The 24,240-nt window shown below is 36.7% G+C and overlaps 1 protein-coding gene across 1 annotated transcript in view; it reads right to left on the bottom strand.

Moving 5' to 3' along the window:
* The window catches only part of stard8 (StAR-related lipid transfer (START) domain containing 8), a 99,279-nt gene that overhangs the window by 61,817 nt on the left and 13,222 nt on the right, over positions 1-24,240 (bottom strand). Inside the window, exon 2 of the mRNA XM_022685101.2 lies at positions 11,042-11,113. Coding sequence (XP_022540822.2) covers positions 11,042-11,113 — 72 coding nt within the window. The remainder of the gene's footprint in view (positions 1-11,041; positions 11,114-24,240) is intronic.

Genomic DNA, 24,240 nt, shown 5'->3' with positions numbered 1-24,240 from the left:
AAGAAAAGATATAGAAGTTATATAAACTGTGAAAGCACCTAAAAGAACTAAAAATAGGTAAGAGAAGCTCAGTTTGATGCCTACTTTGTCCGGTTCTGAGATCTTTCAAAAAGATATACAGTAGTACATTTTACTTTAACAAAGACTTTCAGGAACTCAAAAACACAGTAAAGATTAGGGCTGTGTGATATGACCAAAAATTCGTATCCCGATATAGTCCACTTTATATTCTGATAATGATACAGCTCTGGGAAAAATTAAGTTTCTGAATCAGTTTCTGTGATTTTGCTATTTATAGGTTTATGTTGAGTAAAATGTAAACTGTTGTTTTATTCTATAAACTACAAATAACCTTTCTCCCAAATTCCAAACATAAGTATTGTCATTTAGAGCATTTATTTGCAGAAAATGAGAAATTGCTAAAATAATTTAAAAAAAGCTGCATTTTCAGATCTTATTCATAAATATTCATAAAGTTTTAAGAGTTCAGAAATTAATATTTGTTGGAATAACCCTGGATTTTAATCACAGTTTTCATGCATCGTGGCATGTTCTCCTCCACCAGTCTTACACACTGCTTTTGGATAACTTTATGCCACTCCTGGTGCTAAAAATCAAGCAGTTCAGCTTGGTTTGATGGTTTGTGATCATTCATCTTCCTCTTGATAATATTCCAAAGGTTTTCAACTTGGTAAAATCAAAGACACTCATCAGCTTTAGGCGCTTTCTTTCCCCCCCCCCCCCCCCCAGAGCTGTGTATATCATGATCGTTACGTTCTATAAACTCTGAAATCGTCCCAAGAAAATCGTCCATAATTCTTTGCCTTTTACTGTCATGTTCAAACTTTAATATGATTTAATATTTTTACTCCTTTTAACTATTAATCATATGCATAAGACTTCAAATTATATTTTTTAGCTTAATCACAGGAAGGACAAACTGGTATTTGACGGAAACATTTTGATTTTCCATTAAAATAATTTATTATATATAATATTTTATTTTAATTTAATGGCTGTGATATTTAGCCCTGTTCAAACACATCTGATTTAACTCTGATTAGTTCATAAGTAGGTTTAGAAGGAATTGTTTGAGCAGAAATCACTGAACTGTACTGAACTGTAGGCATGCAGAGTTCCAGACTTACGGAACGGAAGCGTTTATTTCTTTTATTGTTGATGATTATTGCTTACAGCCAATGAAAACCCCAAAAATCAGTGTCTCAAAATATTTTATTACTTTTATAGACCAGTTGGTACTTTTGGCAGTGTGGGCAGTGTGCCAAGTCTTGCTGAAAAATGAAATCTGCATCTGTATAAAAGGTGTCAGCAGAGGGAAGCATGAAGTGCTGTAAGACTATCCGGGAAAACACTGCGCTGACTATAATCATGAAAAACAACATAACTGTCATTTTAACACTATTTCAAGTTACTAATAGAATGATAATACAATTATTTAATGATACATTTACATCTTACTGTCTTAAAAACAAATTTTAAAGAATAACTTTAAATTCATAAAAATATTTATATGTTAGTTTTGGAACATAAAAATGTTGAAATAGCCTAAGTAAACAATACTCAAATAAAATATAACCACTGGTTTTACACTAAATCACTCTTTTACATTAATGGGCTCTTTTTGCTAAGTAACACAATGGGCAATATTGAAGTCAACAAATCTTATTGATGTAACATTCGTGTATTATACACAATAAGTCAATAAGATCATTATTAAGACAGGCATAGGCAATGGGTGTGTAATAAAACATCAATATGTTATTGTATCGCCATATTTGTGTTTTGTAATACTGTATCAATTTTAGAAAACACAATAATAATCTGATAATCTGAAGATAGAACTGTAGTTAAGTTTGTGTTGTGTTTAAAACTTTACCACTAGAGTGAAGTGTTATACTCAGGTTTTAGATCCCACATTGTTCTTATTGGATAGAAAAAGTAAAAAATAAATAAAAAATATGTTTTTTATACTACTAAATAGGACAGTTTTTACCAAAGCTTGATTTAAAAAGGAATTAAAGGTGACAGCATGATTCGAACCTCCGCTCATGCAGCTTTGCCATCAAGCTGCCGGCGCTCAGAGAGAGCTAAATTGGTCCTGCTCCCTCCGGGTGGGTAGATGGCGTTCTCTCCCAACATCACAAAACGGGTGATGTCTGCAGGACAGGGCGTCTGTGAGCTGATGTATCAGAACAGAGTCGCTGCGCTTTCCTCCAAGCGCGCTGTGATGCTACTCGGCAATGCTGCATCAGCAGCAGCTCGAAAAGAAGCGGTGGCTGGCTTCACATGTATCAGAGGAAGCATGTGCTACTCTTCACCCTCCTGGTGTGTTGGGACATTAGTAGTGATAGGGGGAGACCTAGTGAGTGGGTTGGGTAATTGGCCGTGTAAATTGGGGAGAAAATGGGAAAAAATTAGAAATAAAATTATAAAAAAAGGTAACAGCATGAATATTGTTTTTACAGTTTCAAACCCTCTATTCATCATATTGTATTGTATTGTATATCTCCATTCCTCTGAAGCACATGGGACATATATACGATTTTAGTCATTTCTCACAGCTCTATTACCAGCTTTGCTCTACAGAGAAGAATGGGATTGATGAGACCACTGGAGACTTAGTTGTTAAAGCCTTAAGAGATGTATGGGATATCACTGTACACTGAACAAAACAGGATAAATAAGGAAGAGTTGAAGTCATTCTTGAAGCCAGAAGCTTCAGGTAATATTTATTCACATCAACCGTCAGAATGTGGGGGACAACAAAAAAGGACAACTGAAGACAACTGAAAGAAAAAAAAAACATGGTGATTCTAAACCAATGCATCTCCGTTTTTGCTGATGAACAAAAATACAGTAGAGCTGGCATGAATCTATGAATTCATGAATTTAATCAGCCTTGAGAATCAACAGTCCAGGCTGGTGGAGGTGGTGGAATGGTCTAGGAAAGGTATTAGAACATAAAAAGGGATAAAAAGTCGAGAACCAAGTTTCATGTTTTTGTTACACTGTTTATACAGGTGCATCTCAAAACATGAGAATATCTTAAAAAAGTTATAAAAGTTACTTTATTTCAGTAATTCAGTTCAAAATATGAAGCTCAGATATTATATAGATGTATTGCACACAGAGTGACCCAAAAATCATCTCAGAAAATTTGAAAGTTATATAAGACCAATTGATACTTTTGGCAGTGTGGGCAGTGTGCCAATTCCTGCTGGAAAATGAAATCTGCATCTCCATAAAAGTTGTCAGCAGAGGGAAGCATGCAGTGCTGTAAGATTTTGTGGGAAAACACTGCACTGACTTTATACTTGATAATAAAACACAGTGGATCAACACCAGGAGATGACATGTCTCTCCAAACCATCACTGATCATCAGTAAATTTTACATTTCATTTGGAAATAAAGGGAGCAGAGTCTGGAGAAAGAGTGGAGAAAAACTGCTTGAGGTCTAGAGTTTCCACAATCAGGGATGGTTTGGAGAGACATGTCATCTGCTGGTGTTGATCCACTGTGTTTTATCCAAAGTCTAAAGTCAGTGCAGTTTTGTTTTCCCACACAATCTTACAGCACTTCATGCTTCCCTCTGCTGACAACTTTCATGGAGATGCGGATTTCATTTTTCAGCAGGACTTGGTCTTACATAATATACCAATTTTTTTGAGACTCTGATTTTGGGATTTTCATTGGCTTTAAGCCATAATCATCAACAATAAAATAAATAAATGCTTAAATTGGATCACTCTGGGTTCAATACATCTTTATAATATATGAGTTTCACATTTTGAACTGAATCACTAAAATAAAGTAATTTTTCAATTATATATATACGTATATATATACAGATATATATACGTATATATATATATATATATATATATATATATATATATATATATATATATATATATATATATATATATACACACACACATATATATATACATATATATGTTTTTTTTTTTTTTTAATGTACTAGTATATTTAGTCCAGTTCATTCTGGTTTCACTCTGTAGTTTAGAAAGTGGCTTAAAGGACATCACTACCATCACTGTCATCACCACCTATGTAGGCTATACTGCACTATACTTTACACAGATTGGTTTGTAGAATGTTGTCAATTCGGTAAATTGACTTCTTATGGGTTGCCTCCGTGTCAGAATCTGACTCTCTTTAAGAGAACATGCGTCACACGGCAGAATAAGTACCAGAATACCCACAGATTCCTTTATTTCTGTTTATAAATGAATGCTAATCTACAGTCACAGTAGATATAAGAATCACAAAATCTCTTAAACCTCCTGTACTTATACTGATGTGTGATGAGCATACACAAAAAGGGAAGTCAAATAACAATCAGGGACGAAAAAAAGAAAAAAAGAAAATATCAGAGATCGACGTATAGATATATAACTATTTTAGCCAGCCATGCAACATTAGACCAATGCTTCAATAACTGCGACTCCATACACACAGTGCATCACACTGCAGTAGGTGAAGATATAAAATAGAGCACAAATTTTCCAAACTATGATTAATTAAAATGTAGTTGTCCCTAAAAGGGTATAACTGCTTTGTTATGCTATTATATTAGTATATTATTGATATATCAGTGGCATTTAATTGTCTTAAAATAACAATAATACCATTTATTGCAATAATTTCTGGGACGATATATTGACAGGCCACTAGGGGTGTGTAATTTCGTATCGTACACAATAATTTCGGCAACATTTTTTAATATCACGAACAATATTATACCCTGAAATATTGTGCCATATCACCAACCCCTAATAATGACATCAGGGTACTACTTTTTTTTTTTTTTACTGTTTTTAGCAAAAGAAAACTGTTCTTATTTCCCATTATATATCTACTAGAGACAGATTATATCTGTCTTATATATGGAGATATTTAGAGTGAATTATTAGTATCATGACATTGTGTTACAAATTTGATACAATTCTTTTTTATATATCTCAGTTAAGAGTGTGCCATATTATATTATATGCAATAATGAAATGTAATTACTTTTTTTTTTTTTTTGCAGTAGTGGATTCTTGATTTTTTTATTTTTTATTTTTTTGCCAAGAGTATCGTAATCGCGAAAGTACCATGAAATACCATGATATTATTTTAGGGCTATATCGCCCACCCCTACAGGCCACTGTTACTCAGTGAGGACTGTGCAGCAACTGAATGTTACAGTTTATTTACCCACTACAATGCTTAAACATGTAAAAACAAATACTTCTAAAATACATGCTGTGTCTACTCAATTAAATAAAGCACATTAAGACTGTTAGAGTTGAGTTGTTTAAATGCTCTGCAGTTAAATGCTTTGCAGCAGGCAGATATGACACACACTGAAAGTTGTCAGTATACATTTTCACACACTCTGCACACTGCCGGAATCTGGGTTAACCACCAACACCACACTTATATATACAGTTTCCTTATATACTGTATATAAGAGAACTGGCTCTGAGAAACAGGCTTCTTACATTGCATAGCTTGCAATCTGTTAACACTAACAATTCTGCATCAAATATAAACAGTAAACTACAAAAATATACAGCTTACTGTATATAAACTGAAGCACCCTTCTCACTCAAATCTTTTTTATTTCTATTTTTTTCAGGAGAGAAATCTGTGTACATTATTACCCAGTGCTTGTTTGACCTTAATTTTTTTTTTTTTTTTAATATTTTAGTTTTATTTACTTGGTGATGCCTTTGTTCCTTACTACTGTTGCTTAAAATGCGCCTTATAATAATCCGGTGCGCCTTATGTATTAAAATAGACCAGAAAATAGACGTTCATTGGTAGTGAGCCTTATAATACGGTAAACTGTAAAATACATTAAGTGTAAATGATTTGTAAAATATATCTAAAAATTTGTTTTTTAAAAGTCAATTTTTAGATATTTTTTAAATGAAAGATTTGTTAGTTGCAAAACAATCAAGACAAAAACCCTGCAGCTGTGAGAGAGCAGGCAGTTATTGGGGGGGGTTGGGGGGGCACACTCACTGACACGTACACACACACACCAACACACTTCCACACAAACACGCAAAAAACACACATGCTTAACAAACGCAACAATGCACACATACACACGCACACATACCGGCACAAACACAAACATGCATGCAAGCCCACACACACAAACGCGCATACAAAAAAAACACACGCAAACATCCAAAGACACGCAGACACAAAAACACATGTACACAATAAAGCAGTGGGTTTATCTACTTCCCAACCCACTTAGCCTATAACACTGCAACAGCAGATTAACTCTACAGCAGAGAGAGAGAGAGAGAGAGAGAGAGAGAGTAATATTAATGACAGAATGCCCCAAATACACAGAGATTCTCAAAGAATTCCACAGAAAATTCTGTAATTCTGTAATAATTCAGTTTACCCGCCTCACTGACCCAGAAAAACTCCCCCACCTGTTACCCTGCGTTCACACTAGAACGCTATGATATGACGTTTATCACTTGTAGGTGTGCCAAAGCTCAAAGCGCAGGTGTATCATGGTCCAGCTTCCGATAAGAAAAAAGGCACAAAAATTATATTGCTTTAACGGCCCTAAAAAAATATTTATTAAATGTGTGTTTGTATTAAATATGTATTTCTTAGAAAAGAAATACAAGTATTCATCGTTGCTCAGTGAACTCCAGGTATAGACTCATACAGTTTAAAGTACTGCACAGATTTTACTGAACAAAATGTACAACTCTGTTTCTCCTTTGTGTGATCGTTGTCAGACATCTAAAGGTTCCTTGGCACATCTAGTTTGGTCCTGCCCCGTGTTACATGACTAATGGGTTGATATCTTCCAGTGGTTTTCAGAAGCCTTCAATGTGGACATTGTCCCAGATCACAAAATTGCTATCTTCGGCTATTGTGACAGCTCTGTTTCTTTTTCATTTGCGCAACAGCAAGCTCTACTGGCGGGTATGGTTGAAACTTCTATCATAGAAGTCCCCAGTGGCACCGTGTTTTAAGAGGTGGTTAAATGAGATGTTATTTATCATACAAATGGACAGGTTACATTGCAGCGACTCTAAATCATACAAACGGTTCCAGAGTGTTGGGGAGCAGTCCTGAATAATCTGGAAGGGTCCTAGTTTGATACCAGTCCCACTTTGATATTTATTACTACACGTGACATGTCACCACGATCTATTGTCTTTACTTCTTTGTAATGCCGATATTGACAGCCAGTTTTATTTTTTATTTACCTTTTCCTTTTTTTTCCTCTTTTCTATATTTTTTGTTTTAAATGCTTTGGTGCCAATTTATATCTCTTCGCATATTGGTATTGTAAGCATTAGGGGTGTCACGATTTTGATATTTTATCGAAATCGATCGAAATTATGTCAAAGAGCAGCCTTTTCTTCAGAGAATGTGGACATTCTCATCTTCTTAAAGAAAAAATTGAAAATATAAAAAAATAGCTGTTTTGTCTCAGATATGTTAGTAGTTTTGGTACCTTAAGGAGCATCTTTCTCTCAGATAAAGTTAATAATACATCTTTGTTAAAGAAAAAAAAATGTAATTCTAATGGACCGAAAAAGTCTTAAAGTCTTATTTTTCATGTTTAACTGTTATAGTAGGATAGAGTTCAGTTTGTTAAAGCTCTAATTGTTCTAATATTTTTTCAATTTGATGAATCAAACCAATGACTGACCATAGACTAATCTAAAACTGGCATAGGCCTCTCTGCTCTAAAAAAAAGAAAAAGAAAATCGAGAATCCAATCGAATGGTGATCCTAAAATCGGAAATAAAATTGACTCGAGGATTTAGAGAATCGTGACACCCCTAGTAAGCATGTGTGTTGTGTTCTTCTGTGGTACTTTATAAATAAAGTATACAAAAAAAAGAAAGAAAAGAAATGCGAAAGGAACCAAAAGTTCGGAGAGCAGAAGCTTAAGGACCTCGGGCTGCCTTGTATGTGACAGGTACAAAGAAATGCTAGAAGCCAATCGGGTTAGAATGGCGCTTCACCGCGTCAATCCATTTGCAAAAAGTTAAGAAAATCTTTACTTCGTGTCGCCTGTCGCTCTGCAGCTTTGTCGCGACGACAAATCGCGCCCTGCCATAGGAAATAAATGGTCGCCTGTCGCATTGTCGCTTTCCAGTGTGAATGCAGTGTTAGGAGAGTACAAAAAGCTGTACACTCACAGCTCAATACATCACAGCCTGTCGCAGGGAAAGGCACAGAGAGTGACCAAATCACACTTTTTTATGAACACTTCTGGTTAATTAATATTAATTATACATCTCTGTAATGTGAACATATGTAGGTATGAATGTAGTTATGTTGTCTCATTACTAACTGATTATTATTTATTTTTTTATTTTTTGCATTGTTTTAAAATGTGGAATATGTTCTATTCTATAATATACAATTTGATTATCTATGAAACAGTTAAAACTGTATAACTCAGGCTTTAGCAAAACAAATGTAGCACTATTGGTCATGTCAATAAAGCACCTTGAATTGAATGTAATTGAGAGAGAGAGAACGAGAGAGAGAGAGAGACAAACGGATGAAAGGTTAGAGAGAGCGAGAGAGAGGGTGGGCAGGTACAAACATAGGGCCTCATTCATTTTGTTAAAATTGAAGTAAAATCTCAAAAAAAAAAAAAAAAAAAATTTAATTAAAATCTAATGTGTACTAGGGCTGCAACGATTAGTCAATATAATCGACAATGTTGATTATTTAAATTTGTCGACTACAAATTTCACTGTCGACTAATCGTTAATTTGTAACAGTACTGCATTACACAAAGTGCTGGGGACAGAAGAAACTTGGTCTGTCTCCAAAAGTGCCCAAACACAACAGAATACATATTTATTCACTCAATATCAGTACTCTCCACGTTTAAACATGTTTATATTTAAATGCCTTTTCAATCTTATGTTTAGCTGTTTTTCTGTTGTTTTTAGAGATAGGGAACATGGCAGAAATAATTGCTGACTAATCGACTAATCAGAAATATTATCATCAGATTAGTCGACTACCAAAATAATCATTAGTTGCAGCCCTAATGTGTACACCCAACACATTTTCCTCTTACAGTCTGTTATTTAAAGCAACGCTAAGTAGCCTGTGCAGCACATTTTTATTACGTGGCAAATTAATTACTGAATTAAAGTAAGAAGAGTTCAGGTCTAAAATTGTGGAAAATCAGTGGAAACAGCTGATCTTGCATTGCTGCAGAGCTCTGCACAGAGAACTTTAACCTGGTTGGATAGCTGTTTCTGAGATCCGTTCTTTTGTTTTTACACAACATTTCAGAGGCAGCTTTGAGAGGAGAGGCCATCAGATCCCATGCTCTTCCTGTTCCTGAGCAGGTGCTGTTTGTACTCGGCTCCTTGAAACCTTACAGCGGGAGACTGCTGACAGATCAGGAATTTCTCAGCCCTTAATCTTCCCAGCACCTTCCCAGGAGCTTTAAGGTAGATTTATAGCCTACTTCATGCATTGCTACTGGTGCAAGAGTGCATGCGACAAAATGCCTGCACCCCCATGCACAGGAGCCACTCGCTGCCTGCGTCACACTTCATTCAAATATGGACAAATACGCAGCAGCTTAAGTGCAGAGAAGTTTCAGCTCCACAGGCTTTTATATAACAACTCTATAACGGACCACAGAGAGATTGTGGCTCACAATTCATGGAAGGAACAGCTACTTAGTTCACACAAGTTCACTACAGATGCACGACCATGCCATTATAACAACAGCTGATACACTGTATAAGCCCTCTAACGCATCACTACATCACAAGTGAACCACAAATCTATACAATCAAAAGATGTTGATGAAATTATTTTGTTATTTTTTATATGATAAAGAAAGATAGAGAAAGAGGTAGATAGAGAGCATGACAGTGGTAACAAAACGACAAAAAACAAGAGACAAAGAGGTAGACAGAGAAAGAGATATAAAAAGAAACAAGAGAGAGAGAAAGAAAGAGGTAAAAAAAAACAGATACAGACATACATTTAAAAAAACAGGCAGAGAAACAGAGAGAAAGAAAGGTAGAAACAGAGAGACAGAGGGATATGCAGATACAGAGAGAGACTACATGTGGTAGACATAGAGAGAGAGAAAGAGAACCTGAGAAAAGGACAGACAGATAGACAGGTAGAAACAGAGAGAGAGAGAGAAAGACAACAAGGTAGAAACAGGGAGAGCGCGAGAAAGAGATAGATGAGGCAGAACCAGAGAAATAAACAGACAGACAGGTAGAAACAGAGAGAGAGAGAGAGAGAGAGAGAGAGAGAAAGAGAGAGATACAGTTAGAAACAGAGAAACAGACAGATAGAAACGGAGAGAGAGACAAAGAGGTAGAAACAGTGAAAGAGAGAGAGAGAGAGAGAGAGAGAGAGAGAAAGACAAAACCAAAGGAACAGACAGAGACAGACAGACAGAAACAGAGAGAGACAACAAGGTAGAAACAGTGAAATAGTGAGAGAGAGTGAGAGTTAGACATAAAGAGAAAGAGAGAGAGAGAGAGAGAGAGAGAGAGAGAAAGAGGTAGAACCAGAGAAACAGACAGGTAGAGAGAGAGAGAAAGAGCAAGAGAGAGAGAGCATAAGAAAGAGGTAGAACTAGAGTAATAGACAGACAGACAGACAGAAACAGAGAATTACAAGGTGGAAGCAGTGAAAGAGTGAGCGAGTGAGAGAGAGAGAGTATAAGAATGAGGTAGATCCAGAGAAACAGACAGACAGACAGGTAACAGAGAGAGACAAAAAGGAGAGGGAGAGGGACAGAGAGAAACAGAGATCAAGGAAAATGGAGGTAGACCCAGAGTGAATGAGAAGGAAAGTGAAAGAAAAACAGAGCAAAAAAATGGAGTGAAAAAGAGCAGAGTACAGGAGAAGAAAGGGAAGGGGGGGGTAACTGCTGAGGGTCAGTGAGTGATCTGTTAATTACGGTGTGCTCATTAGTGAGGAATCATCGTGAGATCGATTAAATTTATTGAGTACCTTCATAAAGCTGCACATACTGGGGAAACCCTGCTGCTCTCAGCCAATCACACGCCTCCTTCGCCTCCACCTCTGGAAGACACAGAGAAAAACAGATGAAGATGGAGACACACACAAACACACACAGTTGTGGCGTTTTTACAGAAACAGATGCAATAAAAACTAGGGCTGGCCCGAATAGCGTTTTTTGAGCTCCGGATATTCGGCACTGATTCGAAGCGAATATTCGAATATTCGTTTTTTAAAAAAAGAGGTAAAAAAAAAAAGCAAATCACGGCCCCTTTAATCCACTGAAAAATGTTCAATTTGCTCTGACCGACGAGACATATTCACCCCGGATTTTTGGTGTTTTTGTCCCGGATTTTTGTGTTTTCACCCCATATTTTTTCTGTGTTTTTAGCCCAGATTTCTTTGTGTTTTCATCCCGGAATTTCTGCTGCGCTGCTGCACGGTTTCTCCGCTGCGCAAGCCAGCCCAGTAAATTGCTGTTTGTGTTTTCACACTTAGGCTATTTGCTTAAAAAAACAAACAAAAAAAAAACGTTTGTTCAGGAAGTATTTTATATTCTTAAACATTGTTGATTATATTAGAGGACAGTCATTGTAAACTGTACTTGGTCTATTTCGGTTAAAGGATTGTGCAGGGCATATTACTGATTTTGTATTTTTGCACTTGGGCTATAAGCTCAATATTAAATATTTCGTTTGTTTAGAAATTATTTTATATTTTTAAACCATGTTAAATTATATTAGAGCAGAGGAAAGTCATTGTTAATGACGTTATTGTACTTGCTCTATTTCGGTTTAAGGATTGTGCAGGGCATAGCCGTATTACTGATTTTGTATTTTTGCACTTGGGCTATAAGCTCAATATTAAATATTTCGTTTGTTTAGAAATTATTTTATATTTTTAAACCATTTTAAATTATATTAGATAAGAGGAAATTTGTTCAGACATCATTTTTGTAGGCCAGGCTTTTGTAACCGATTTAGCCCCTACTGTTGCCACATTACCCCTTACGTTTTATTATATAAATCAGTTTCGAAGAGCCTGCATTTTTTTTATCATGTATAATAGAGGTCTGCGCGAGACTGATTTTTAAACCCACTCTTCCACGCTCCCGCGTTTCTGTCTCGTTACCAGTGTTGGGAGTAACGGCGTTAAAACTAACGGCGTTACTAACGCCGTTACTTTTTTTCAGTAACGAGTAATCTAACTAATTACTCTGACTGTAACTATAACGCCGTTACCATTTCCGACACCCCGTTACTGCACGTTACTTTAGCCGCACTTTTTTTTACTTCGCTTTGCCCTGGTTAACCCCTCCTCTGTCCGGTGAACTTGAGCTTCTGGCCGCTGTGCCTGTGGTTTGGCGTGGTGAAGTGAGGCACAATTGTGACGATTTGCTGCTCTAATCAATTCAGTGATTGCCGTGGACAGCCCAAGTTCCGAATTAAGGACGTTAAACTCTTTTTAGCTGCTCCGGTTTTTGTGGTGCTGCTGCTTAGATTCTCTGCCAGAACCTGACCTGACCCGAGGACCGACCCGAAATCGGGCTCCTATTTTTATTTTATATAAAGCTCTGGTGTGATAATCACAATGTTGCTAAGTAACCAATTATTATTGTTCACTACAGCGAACGAAATAGCGAAAACTGAAAGTGAAAAAAACATTGGTGTTAACTGAATCTAATAAAAACGGTAATTAAAAGGAAAAAACATAACTATCTCGAACTGTATTTTGTGTTTATAAAACTAACTAAAACGAACTGAAATTACTGATAGAATACCCTCATTTTCGTGTTTAATTTATTTATAAGCGCTGTTGTACAGCGGAGTTGTACAGCGGGAGGTGTTGTGCCGAGCGCGCGGCACCTCGTGGTCCTTTAGTTCTTGTGTAAAGCGCTCGCGCTAGCAAGCCCACCCTAAAAACTTACTGAACAGAAAAAATAAAAACAAAATAAAATTAAACTATAATAAAAATGAAAAATGTAATCATGTAGCTCTGGGCGCACGTGAACGCCTCCGCGTTTGACTTGCAGCATTGTGTGTAGCTGTTCTTAAAAATCATTTAAATTAAATAATAGTTCTATGCTTCTATGTTAGAGTGTTAATTAACATAATTCTGATTATATTTCGCTCATTCAATCAGCCCGAAAACAGACAGTTTATGGGGCGGATCGGGTCCGGCTCATAATGACAGTTCATGGTTCAGGCTTGGGCAGAACGTGCACGGGCTCCGGCTGGGTTGGGTCGGATTTTTTGCGCCCGATCTAAGCTCTATTCCCTTTTGGTGAAGCTGTTATATTAATACAATTTTAACGGGCATTAAATTGTTGTTTTTGTCCATTATTTTGTTTAGTTTATATATACATATTTCCTTTGAGTGTGGCTTGGTTTGTTTAATTTCATCCCCAGACGCGTTTTTCATTTTTTTCCGTTTTTTTCAGTATTACAAGTTTTAGTAATTTTCTTTGGTTCTGTGGAGAATTTCGTTTTGTTTTTTTGAAATTCGTTAGATTATATTTTTGTCAACATTTTGGGTTTATTTTTGTTTGTTATTTTTCTAATAATAATAGTAAATGCATAATTGATTTCCTTTTTTTGACGGGCGAATAATAAAAAGTAACGCAATAGTTACTTTTACTGGTAACTAATTACTTTTATAGTGGAGTAACTCCGTTAGTAACGAGTAACTATAACTAATTACTTTTTCAAAGTAACGTGCCCAACACTGCTCGTTACCGCGCCGCAAAAAAAATAGCTTCTTTTAATCCCGCGCCCGCCCGCCACATACACATTTCTGCCGCTCCCGCCCCACGTTCCTAATATAAATTAAATAAACTACATTTAATGCTTCAAATTTACTTATATATTTATTAAAACAGCAGTGCTGAATAGTGCGGTCCCGTTCCTTACCCTAGTCCAAACACCATCGGTGTGTGCGTGTGTGTGTCGGTCCATCCTGCGCGTTGAGAGTTTTCTTTAGGTTTTTTTTTTTACAATTATTACAGTTTTCTTAACTATTTATTAATTTGCTCCCGCATCGTCTGGATTAAACTCCCGCTCCAGCCAATAACAGTTCAGTTCTGTCCCGCGCGCAAGATATTCTGACGGGACCCGCGAGAACAGAAGTGGTTAGAGTGAGGTGGAACTCTGGAAAGGAGAAAAAAAACGAATATCCGAATACCAAAATTAAAAACCGAATACCTACTCAACGAACGAATATCCGAATACCCGAATATTCGGGTCCAGCCCTAATAAAAACCAATAAAAATGTGAATAAAAGCAGTGAATTATCAGACCAAATCACACAGACCATAAATAACAATGACATCATTATTACTATCACTGTTATCACAAATCAGACAAATTTATTGGTTAAACATTATCAGCATCTGATCTATTATTCCTCTAATGAGTTTTTTTTATATTCCTAATATGTTTTAATAACCAGGACAATTAATTACAGGACGCTGAACATCATCAGGAGGATATTAAGAGCTCCTGCTTCAGGTTAAAGGGCATGTTACCTCCTCTCCTTACGTGGAATGTTAATTAGCATGATTAATGAAGGAAAATAAGTGGTATAACTGAGGTGAGCTGATAGCGGTGTGCAGTGTGTGCAGATGTGTGAGATTCTGCACTTCAGTGAACAGTAATAAGAACAGTAATAAGATAATTGAGTCATCAGTAGGATCAGTCACTGGTCTGATTTACCATTTACTATGCATGCTAATTGCTACAGCGCGTCACATGTAACAGGATAAAGTGATGCTTCATTCATATATAAAAAAAAAAGAAAGCATGCTGAGAATATGTTTCAATTAAACACATCAGAGAGACTAGATTCCACCCATAATCCCACTGGAGAACTGTCAGGGCTGGGAACTATCTGAATGAGTGCGCTTTGATGCTGAAATTAAGTGTTCTGGTATAAGATTTATATCAAAGACGTCCAATTTTTTTTTTAATCTCAACAACCTGCAGCTCAACCTGATTCCACTTGTTTAATCATTCAGTTGGTCAGTCTTCAAACAGCAGCTAATCACTAAAGGTGGGCAGTATCAACCCCTAAAATAACAGCACAATATTCCTGGGCATTTATGTAATTGCTTACTGCAAAAAAAAAAAAAATCTCTAAAATTGTCAATTTTGTATGCTCTCCATCAAACTAAATTAAAGCCAGTGTGCCGGACTAGTTACTTAGCTAGTTACTTAGCTAGCTAGCTATCTTGTGTAAGCAGTGGTGGTAGTCCAGGTCCAGGTCCAGAAAGTAAAAATCCAGCCACAAATATTTACTCTCTGGACCTGGACTACCCCACCTCTGTGTAAGTAACAAGGTTTACATAGGACCTCCGGTGGATTTCATGTTTTACAGAGACTTTGAGACTTGGTCGATGGCTGAACTGCACATAGCAAGGCATCACACATGTTGTAAAGTAACATATGATATTGCAAAGTCTGTTATTAGTGTAAAAAAATGTCTTTATCAAAAACTTTTCAACTTTTCTGTCTTACTGCCTAGCAGTGCTCTTAGCTAATCAGAGGCGATATGTTTGCAGGTATAAATATTCATGAGCAAGAGCCGAAATCCTATCATTTCTCCCCCCTGCCACTCCTTCACAGGACTTAAACACAGTTATAGCAGATTACCGGTGCACTGTTCTTCACAAACAGCAGCTCACATGACATTCATTCATACTAGAGACCAAAACTAAACATTTTAAAATTAATTCAAAAGAAGACGTAATGAGACCTTTAAAGTACAGTTAAAGCTCCACTAGGTAGGATTGAGATTTTGTGCTCGTGGGCTCCCCCTACAGTTGCATAGTGTAATAAACGTTTCAGGCGGATTAGTTTCTCTTTCTCGTTTTCTGGCTTTCACAGACGTGTTCGGTCTCTTTCCAGCTTCTACCAGAGTGTCTGTATGTTAGTTTGTAGAAATGAACCAGTAGTCCTTGTAGAACTGTTAGAACTAAAGGTCGGAAAGCAGGTTGCAGTTCTCGCAAGTGTTGGTCGCGGAGTCTGGTTTGAGCTCAGAGGAGCTCCGGCACAGACACGAGAGCACCGCTATTCCTCCTATTACACCTCAATGCAGCGCTGCACTGAGTTTCAAGCTATAATTTCACTTCTTTAACCTCTTGAGACCCTGTGTCCTCATATGGGGACATTATATTTCTGCTTCTTTGCACCATGATGCGTTTTTTTTTTCTTTTCAAACGTTGACCCATTGGCCTTATACGTATAACCTCAACGTATAACCTTAGTGTATAACCTCAACTGACTTAAAACACAATGGCGGGAATCCCAGTCAAAAGTTTTTACAGCCAGTCTAAACAGAAACAAGGGCCAGGTTAAAATTCTCATCACATTGTCTGTTTGAAACTAGTTTACTTACTTATTTTGTTTTTGGACTAAGGATCATTTTAAATATTAAAAAAAAAACAAATGTCCCCATATGTGGACATTGTTCTTTGCGAAAATGACTTCCTGTACAAAAAGACAAAGTTTAGTTTTTATACTTGCACACCAAGTAAAAAAGTCTGGGTCTCAGGAGGTTAAAAAGATCAAAAATCAAGGAAATCCTACCTAGTGCTGCTTTAAGAGTGCTCGCTTCTGACTGGTTTCTCAGTCACGCCCCGATTTCAGTAGTGGCTTCTGATTGGACCGTGATTACATTTCCTTTTCTGCATTGCTCCTAGATGAAATGCAATTCTGTGCATTGTAATTTTTGCTTTTAAGCATTCGCAGCGCCATACAGCGGAATAGAATGCAGCTGAGCTGATTGTATTTAAAGTGCAGTTCTGACACAAATTCAGAGTTTGGTTTTGAAAATGTAAATTCTTGTGTACTGTTTTTCAACAAAGTGATCAAGTGCAGTGAAATGTAATGTAATAGTGGTTTTGCATTTCATTTTGGCACATGTTCCGCATGTTAGTGAAGAAAAGCAATGCATTTTGTGGACTGCATTTAAATTTTTTATACAGAAGCAATTCAGTGCACTAATTCCTCTCCATAGTCTCCTGTACTTAATAGTTGATTAGTGTCTAATTTGAATCTAAATGATTCTATATCTTCTGATACGACACACTCATATCCCCTCCTGGGAACTCGGTGGGAGTTTGTTGGGTGCTCAGCAGCACCCCTAAACTTTAGATCCCAGAATCCCACCTGTTCACATTCAGGTGAGCATCTCCACACTTTCAGGTTCTTCTTCTCCCCATTTACAGTTTTAGATACAAGAGTCGGACGTGTTGTTTATGGATGTAGAGTGTAAGCAGTCAAGTTGCATCAGAGCATCGGGCAGTATGGTGTGAGAACATGAATCGAAAGCTGTGAACATTTAATGCCTGCTATTTAGTCATACAGATTGAACTTGAGCTGAATAAAATGATTGAAAAAATATTACACAGTGTATATCCAACTATAAAGTATATTTATTCCTGCCACATTCCACAAGCAGGTAGTGATCAATCTGTTCGAGCTCTGCTGCTCCCAGTGAGAGATATTACCTGCCCACATTAACCCACAGCCTGCTGGATGTTTGCCTGCTAAAAACCTACCTGATGCAAAAAAAAAAAAAAAAAAACCTGATGCTAAAAAAACAACCTGATGCTAAAAAACCCAAACCCACACACATCTTACACTACACAGCGTAACAAAACTACTCACTGTTGAATCACATTCAGTAGTGTAATAACCTCAGTAAAATAAAGACGTGTGCAAATTGGGACAAAGCCGCATTAACAGCTCACATCGTTCTGTATATTACGCAATAACCAAATTAACAATATACATTATTAAAATGTGCTTTTAAGGAAGCGTTCCTGAAACATGTCAGTTTTTAATGCAGTGCCACCTGAGGGCCCGAAGATCACCAGCATCTAATACTGACAGTCTGCCTTATCTCTGACACACAGGGTTTTCTCCAGATTCTCTGAATCTTCTGTACATATACGGTGGGCTATCGGAAATCTTCGCCATTTTACACTTTTACACATGTTTCTAAAAGACTTCTGAGAGACTATGCATCTCTAAAATGCTCCTTTTATATCCAGTCAGTCATGTTGCATGAGTCAGCTGCAAATTGTTCTTTGATAGTACCATATAATTTTCAGCGTTTTGTTGCTCCTGTTCATTTTTTTTTAGATGTGTTGCTGCCATCATCTTATAAATGAGTTAATGCCTCACTTTCAATATCTGATGTGTGTTTAAAAAATAAATAAATAAATAAACTTAACAGGCACAGAGTGGTCCATCAAAGCAACCTATATGCTGCCACTATGATTGGGAGATTGCTGGTTCAAATCCTGGTTATGCAGCTTGCAATCAACTGTCAGAGCCCTGAGAGAGCACTGGAGAGAATTGGTTTTGCTCTTTCCGGGTGGGTAGATGGCGCTCTTTCCCCTCATCACTCTTAGGGTGATGTCGATCGGCAAGAGGCGTCTGTGAGCTGATGTATCAGAACAGAGTCCAGTTTCCTCCGAGTGCGCTTTGTGATGCTACTTGGTAATGCTGCATCAGCAGCAGTTTGAAAAGAGACGGTGGCTGGTTTCACATGTATCAGAGGAGGCATGTGCTAGTCTTTACTCTCCTGGTGTTAGGGCATCACTAGGCATGGTGGAACAATTGGACTAGCTAAATTGGGGAAAAAATAAATAAATAAATGTATAAAATATGATTCTATGAGATTTGGAAGTCTAGTGTTTTTTTTTTTTTTTTTTACCAGATTTAGACCATCATCTCCCAATTAACACTAAAGAACTACTGAATATATGAGCTCAATGCTGGATTATACTCTGTCATACTTTCACCAAGCTGCTTCTTTAACACTAAAGAAGAAATTTATGAAGCTGTTTGACTTTTATTTCACTTTCGTGTGGTAGATGTAGACTAGTCTGGCTCTTTGTTTTGTTTTGTTTGTTTATTAAATGGATTAAGAAGGTTAAAATGACAAACAAACCAAAAACAAATCAGTGAAATAAAATTGCTGTCTCACCTCTCTATGCTGTTAAGGTTTGACCCTAGACCCGCTGTAAGAACACATTACTCCTGTTCTTCATCAGCTACACCGACTGCCCATCTCGTCCCGCATCAATTACAGATCTTCTCCCTCACATTCATTTCATTCTTCCTTTTTAGAGTGACCTTCAGTGTGAGGTGCATACTAAATATGACCAGCCATAACATTAAAACCACTGAGAGGTGAAGTCAAAGTGAAAAGAGTGAGTTCTTGAAGGTGATGTAATGGATACAGATAAAAGGGGGAATACAGTATGGGGAGGTGGAGTAATAGATTTATTACTGCATTATTGGAGTTGTCTGTGATTTTAGTTCTGTCTGAATTAACTACATCACATTTTTATAGATTAAATTTTTTTATCGTGGTAAAAAGTTAGGTAGGTTGCTGATAATCACAAACGCTGATAAAAGTTGATATTGTACACTTGTTAATAAAGCGGGAAACTGATGAGATATTTTTATTAAAAACTATTTTGAAACATTGAGTTTTAAATCAATTTTGGATGCACAAGGTTTTATTCAAAATGTAACAGGTCCCACCAGCTGATGCAATCATACATTAGACTTCTCTAACTTACAGAGACTTATCTGACACTAACAAAATTTCAACTTCCTCTCAGTCTGTTTTCTCCTGTTTCCTCTCTCTTTTCTAAGTTTTTCTTGCCACTGTTTTTTGCTCATTTAAAATAGCCTTGACAAATCTAATATTTTTTTCTATAGGTTATATATGATGTAGATGAGATCTGTGTACCAGTACCAGTATCAGATTTGGGCCACTTCAGTAACGGATCATTGAGACCATATATTATATATCCAATTTGTGGCAATGTGACTCAATTAAGCAGACGGGGAAATGGATGAAAGACTGGGCGAGGGTTTCTTGTTTTTTGTTTTTTTTTAAGGAAGGGTTAATAGTGTATCATATGCAATAATATTCACAACATGTTTGACACAATAAAAAAAAAGCACACTCCATATTAAGATATCACAATATTATTAAAAGCAGTCTATTTTGTATTTGTTTACTGTACTTTTCTTTCAATTGTTTGTTTGCTGTTTATTTAGTGTTTCGTAGATTCTAGTTGTTACACTACATTATTTTCTAAGCTGTTACACTGATTTTGGTAAGTTACTTTTTATGAAAGTCAAAAGTTTATATATATTTTTTTGTTTCAACTTAATGTTCATAACTAACTAACTTATATTTATATGGTTGCAGTAGTATATTCTTATAAGGAATTAAAACACTTATTTTTTCATATTGCAACACTAATGTTGCGATGTTACTTTAGAGCCATATCGCCCATCCCTAGTAACTGCTGCTTGTTTCTAATGAAGCTGTCAGATACTTGGACTTACAAAGAGCTACTGTGATTTAAACAAAGATGAAACTAAAACTTCACGTGAAACATTGCTGTTTTGCACGTGTGCATCAGCGCAAACCGCAAACTGTTCAGACAATTGTTTAATTTAGGATTTTCACAAATTTTTTACGTGACTCATTTTTAACATCAGATCTGCACTACTTTCACCTGTTGTGTGAACACCAATGTCTTTGTGTCAGATACCACAGAACACTTTCAAAAGGGTCTGAGATGTTTTTTACTGAACCATATGGCACATGTTGATTTAATATTACGGCTGATCTGTATACAAATGGATTACTACATTTATTAGTTTTTTTATGAAAGAAGTTGATTTATTGAATGATTTTATTTTCACTTGTATTTCTTCTTCAGGCTGATTATCTGTATATTTGCACATTTTACTATATAGAACGGATTCCGCACAAATAACGTCAGGTGTCAAACCTCCAGCATGCGTTCTCCCACAATCCTCGGCAAAACGACGCCTCCCACCATCACCTCACAGAGGCCTCGTTAACGCACAGCACCCGTCATTAGCATACATAACGATACAGAATTATTCACCAACCAGAAAGCTCGTTAAAGCGCGCAGTAACAAAGGCCTGAGCGGAGAATATTAATGCTGACGGCTAGCGGCTCTGATGGACGGGCACATACGGAGCGCACGTCAGGCGTGTGAATTAGCATACACACACACACGGTTTTAAACACCATGTACTCTAGCAGGTTGTTCTGCATCAGGAAACCATCAGAACCGTTCACACTTGGTTCTGATTAAGAACGACATTACGTGCTTGAATACTGCAATGGAGAAAAGGAACAAATCATTTGAAAACCTTATTCATTTCACGAGCATTTGCCTAAAAGCATTGATTAATTGGCCTCTCATTTTTGTCATCACTCGTATCTCATTAATCTGTAAACCCTTGTCTTTTCTCCAGCCTTGGTGATGCTTTCTGTTAAAACACTGAATCCACTGAAATGCTACAGGCTCCTGACCCGCTATGTTTAACCCTGAGAAACCAGAGCTTTCATCAGCGCTGATAAAAAGAAAAGCACGCTGCGATTTCATATAAATTATTTCTGCTGCGTATCTCATTTAAATGAGTGAGGTGACTGTGTGGACAGTGCAGATAGCAGACCTTCTGAAACTGATTAGAAAAAAAGCTGTAAAACATTCAGGCATGTTTTTTTTAGCCAAGCTTTACGTTTTTTTTTTTTTTTTTTGCATTTTTAAACAACATTAACAGACAACACAGAATAGAGATCAATTATTCAATTGCAAAAACATATCACCTTTCTAAAGTCATTTTTTGGGAAAAAATTACAAAGTTTTTATGTAATTTCTTATGCAACTTTTTTCTACTATAAATACACTAATGGTATAGCCATGTTCAATAATGTTTAATAACCAGAAACCAGTGTTCTCTGAAGAAATCACCGGATCCCCAGCTCCGATACATCAGCTAACAGAAGCCTGCGCTGACCGACATCACATTAGGGGTGATGTGGGAAGAGAGAAAGAGAGCGCCATCTATTACCAGCAGTGCTCTTGCTCAGGCTCCGGCTGCTAATGGCCAGAAGCATGATCTGGGATACAAACTTGTGATTCTCGGGACAGTGACTACGTCTGTTCACTGAGTCCACTGTATCAAGATAATGAAAAAATTTTTTACCCACTGTAAATAAATAAATAAATAAATATTAATAATAATAATAATAAATACATAAATAAGTCCATGTAGATTTCTAGATTTCTAGATTTCGGCCTATTGTTATTAATATTAGTTTATCACTAATTCTTGATGTATGGTGGTGCTTTTGTTCTGTGCATGTTATGAACATATCTATGTTGTAAATGCCAAGTACTTTAAAAAACGTAGTAAACAAAGCTTTAAAAAAAGTTAAGGACGATGTGTTTTTAAGAAAATGGATTTTCTCTCAGTTTAAATTTCCGCTACTTACACAACCCTCTGGGCTCCCGTAGTTCAGAGAGTGACCCTTCTTCCGGTTTCGTGGCAACAGACGCAGACCAAACAAGTCCTTACTGTAAGATGTTTGAAAATGGTTGCTTCTAAAGGAAGTAGCACAACGCATTATATGAAATGCTGCTCCCAGCAGAATTAACACAGCCGCAGAACTAGCACACAATCCAGAGTAAAGCAAGAAACCATACCAGACATATTTTACAATGGAGTGCCATATGATGCAAAAGGTGCCGCATGAGACATGAAAATTACATCTTGTCTTATTTACAGCTTAATAACCCCAGAATGCCTCAACACATAAAGCAAATATTTGCCTAGAAAGAAATCTTACTGTTTCTAGAAAGTCAGAGTCATTGCTCTCTAGTGTGGATCTGTAACTAATTGTGGAAAAAACAATAATAAGTGCTCCTTCAAATTTTCTTTCACAGTAACTTTCTGTGACTGGTTTACTGCTCTATTTCTCAGTTCTCAGCACAAACACCTATTATGAAATATAATCCAGTGTCTGTGAGTTTCTGCCTGGCTGTGTATACACAAGGTATCTCCTGTGATATCAAGGCATGGGCTTGCACCCAATGTTTTGAATCATTGATTCTGATTTGTGAATAGATTCCCTCACTGAGTGAGTTTAAATGTGTCCCAGCTTTTAAATGACTCTCTAGTCTGTATCTGTCTGTCTGTCTCTCTAATTATCAGTCTGAGCTAGAGAGGAGTTTGTCTGTCTGTCTGACCATTTATCCCCTTACTCTGTCTGTTTTCTGTCTTATCTGTCTTATCTAGACATAAGTTTGTGTCTATCTGTCAGTTTAACACCTTAATCTGTCTGTCAATCTCTTAATTAATTATCTGTCTTAGCTAGACATTATTTTTTTCTGTATCGATCTGCACATTTAAATCCTCAATCTGTTTGTCTGTCTGTCGGTCTCTAATTATCTTTTTTTTTTTTAGCAAGACATTAATTGGTGTCTGTTCGTTTACTCCTCAGTCAGTCTGTCTGTCTGTTTCTAATTATCTGTCTTATCTAGACGTTAGTTTGTTTCAGACCGTTTAACTCCTCTGTCTGTCTGTCTGTCTCTAATGATCTTTTTTTAGCTAGACATTAATGTGTGTCTGTCTTACTCTGGCTGTATGTCTCTTATGTTTTAGCTAGACATTGGATTTTTGTCTGTCTATCTGTCTGTCCATTTAAATCTCCAATCTGTATGTCTCTAATTATCTGTCTTAGTTAGACAGTTTGTTTCAGACCGTTTAACTCCTAGACATTCATTTGTGTTATACATTCATTTTCTGACTCTTGCACTTGAACCCCAAATGAGAAATTTCAGTAAAACCAAAATAAAGGGAAACCTAGTTAGATTATTAGTATGGTAAAAAAAAAAAAAAATCAAATATTTTTTTAGGCAATATCGCCCAGTAGCAGCCATAAAGTTACACAAATTTTGATTTTTTGAGTGGAATAGCCCTTTCCTCCGTGGGTTTCTTCTATGTTATGACACTAACCAGTTGTGACTGACAGTCAAACCCGTCTGATTTACATTTCAGAGCGAGGGATGATTTCTGAATTACATCACTCTCCATCCGGCAAACGCTCAGGAACAGATTTATATCACATTAGCTCCAAAGCGCCAGATATTACACACTTCAAAGAGCTTAATGAACACTCACTTAAATCACTTAACTCTCACCCACCTGCCATCTCCCACCTGACTGAAACACACACACACACACACAGAAAAGCTCCATTACCCTGTGTAAAATAGCTTATTAGACAGACAGACAGACTATAAGATAGATGTTAAAATAAATCCAGAGAAAGATAG

The sequence above is a fragment of the Astyanax mexicanus genome, chromosome 1 (assembly GCF_023375975.1).
Source record: "Astyanax mexicanus isolate ESR-SI-001 chromosome 1, AstMex3_surface, whole genome shotgun sequence".
In the NCBI taxonomy this organism is placed as follows: Eukaryota; Metazoa; Chordata; class Actinopteri; order Characiformes; family Acestrorhamphidae; genus Astyanax; species Astyanax mexicanus.
Note: the sequence above shows the minus strand (reverse complement) of the source record. Positions and strands in the feature narration are given on the sequence as shown.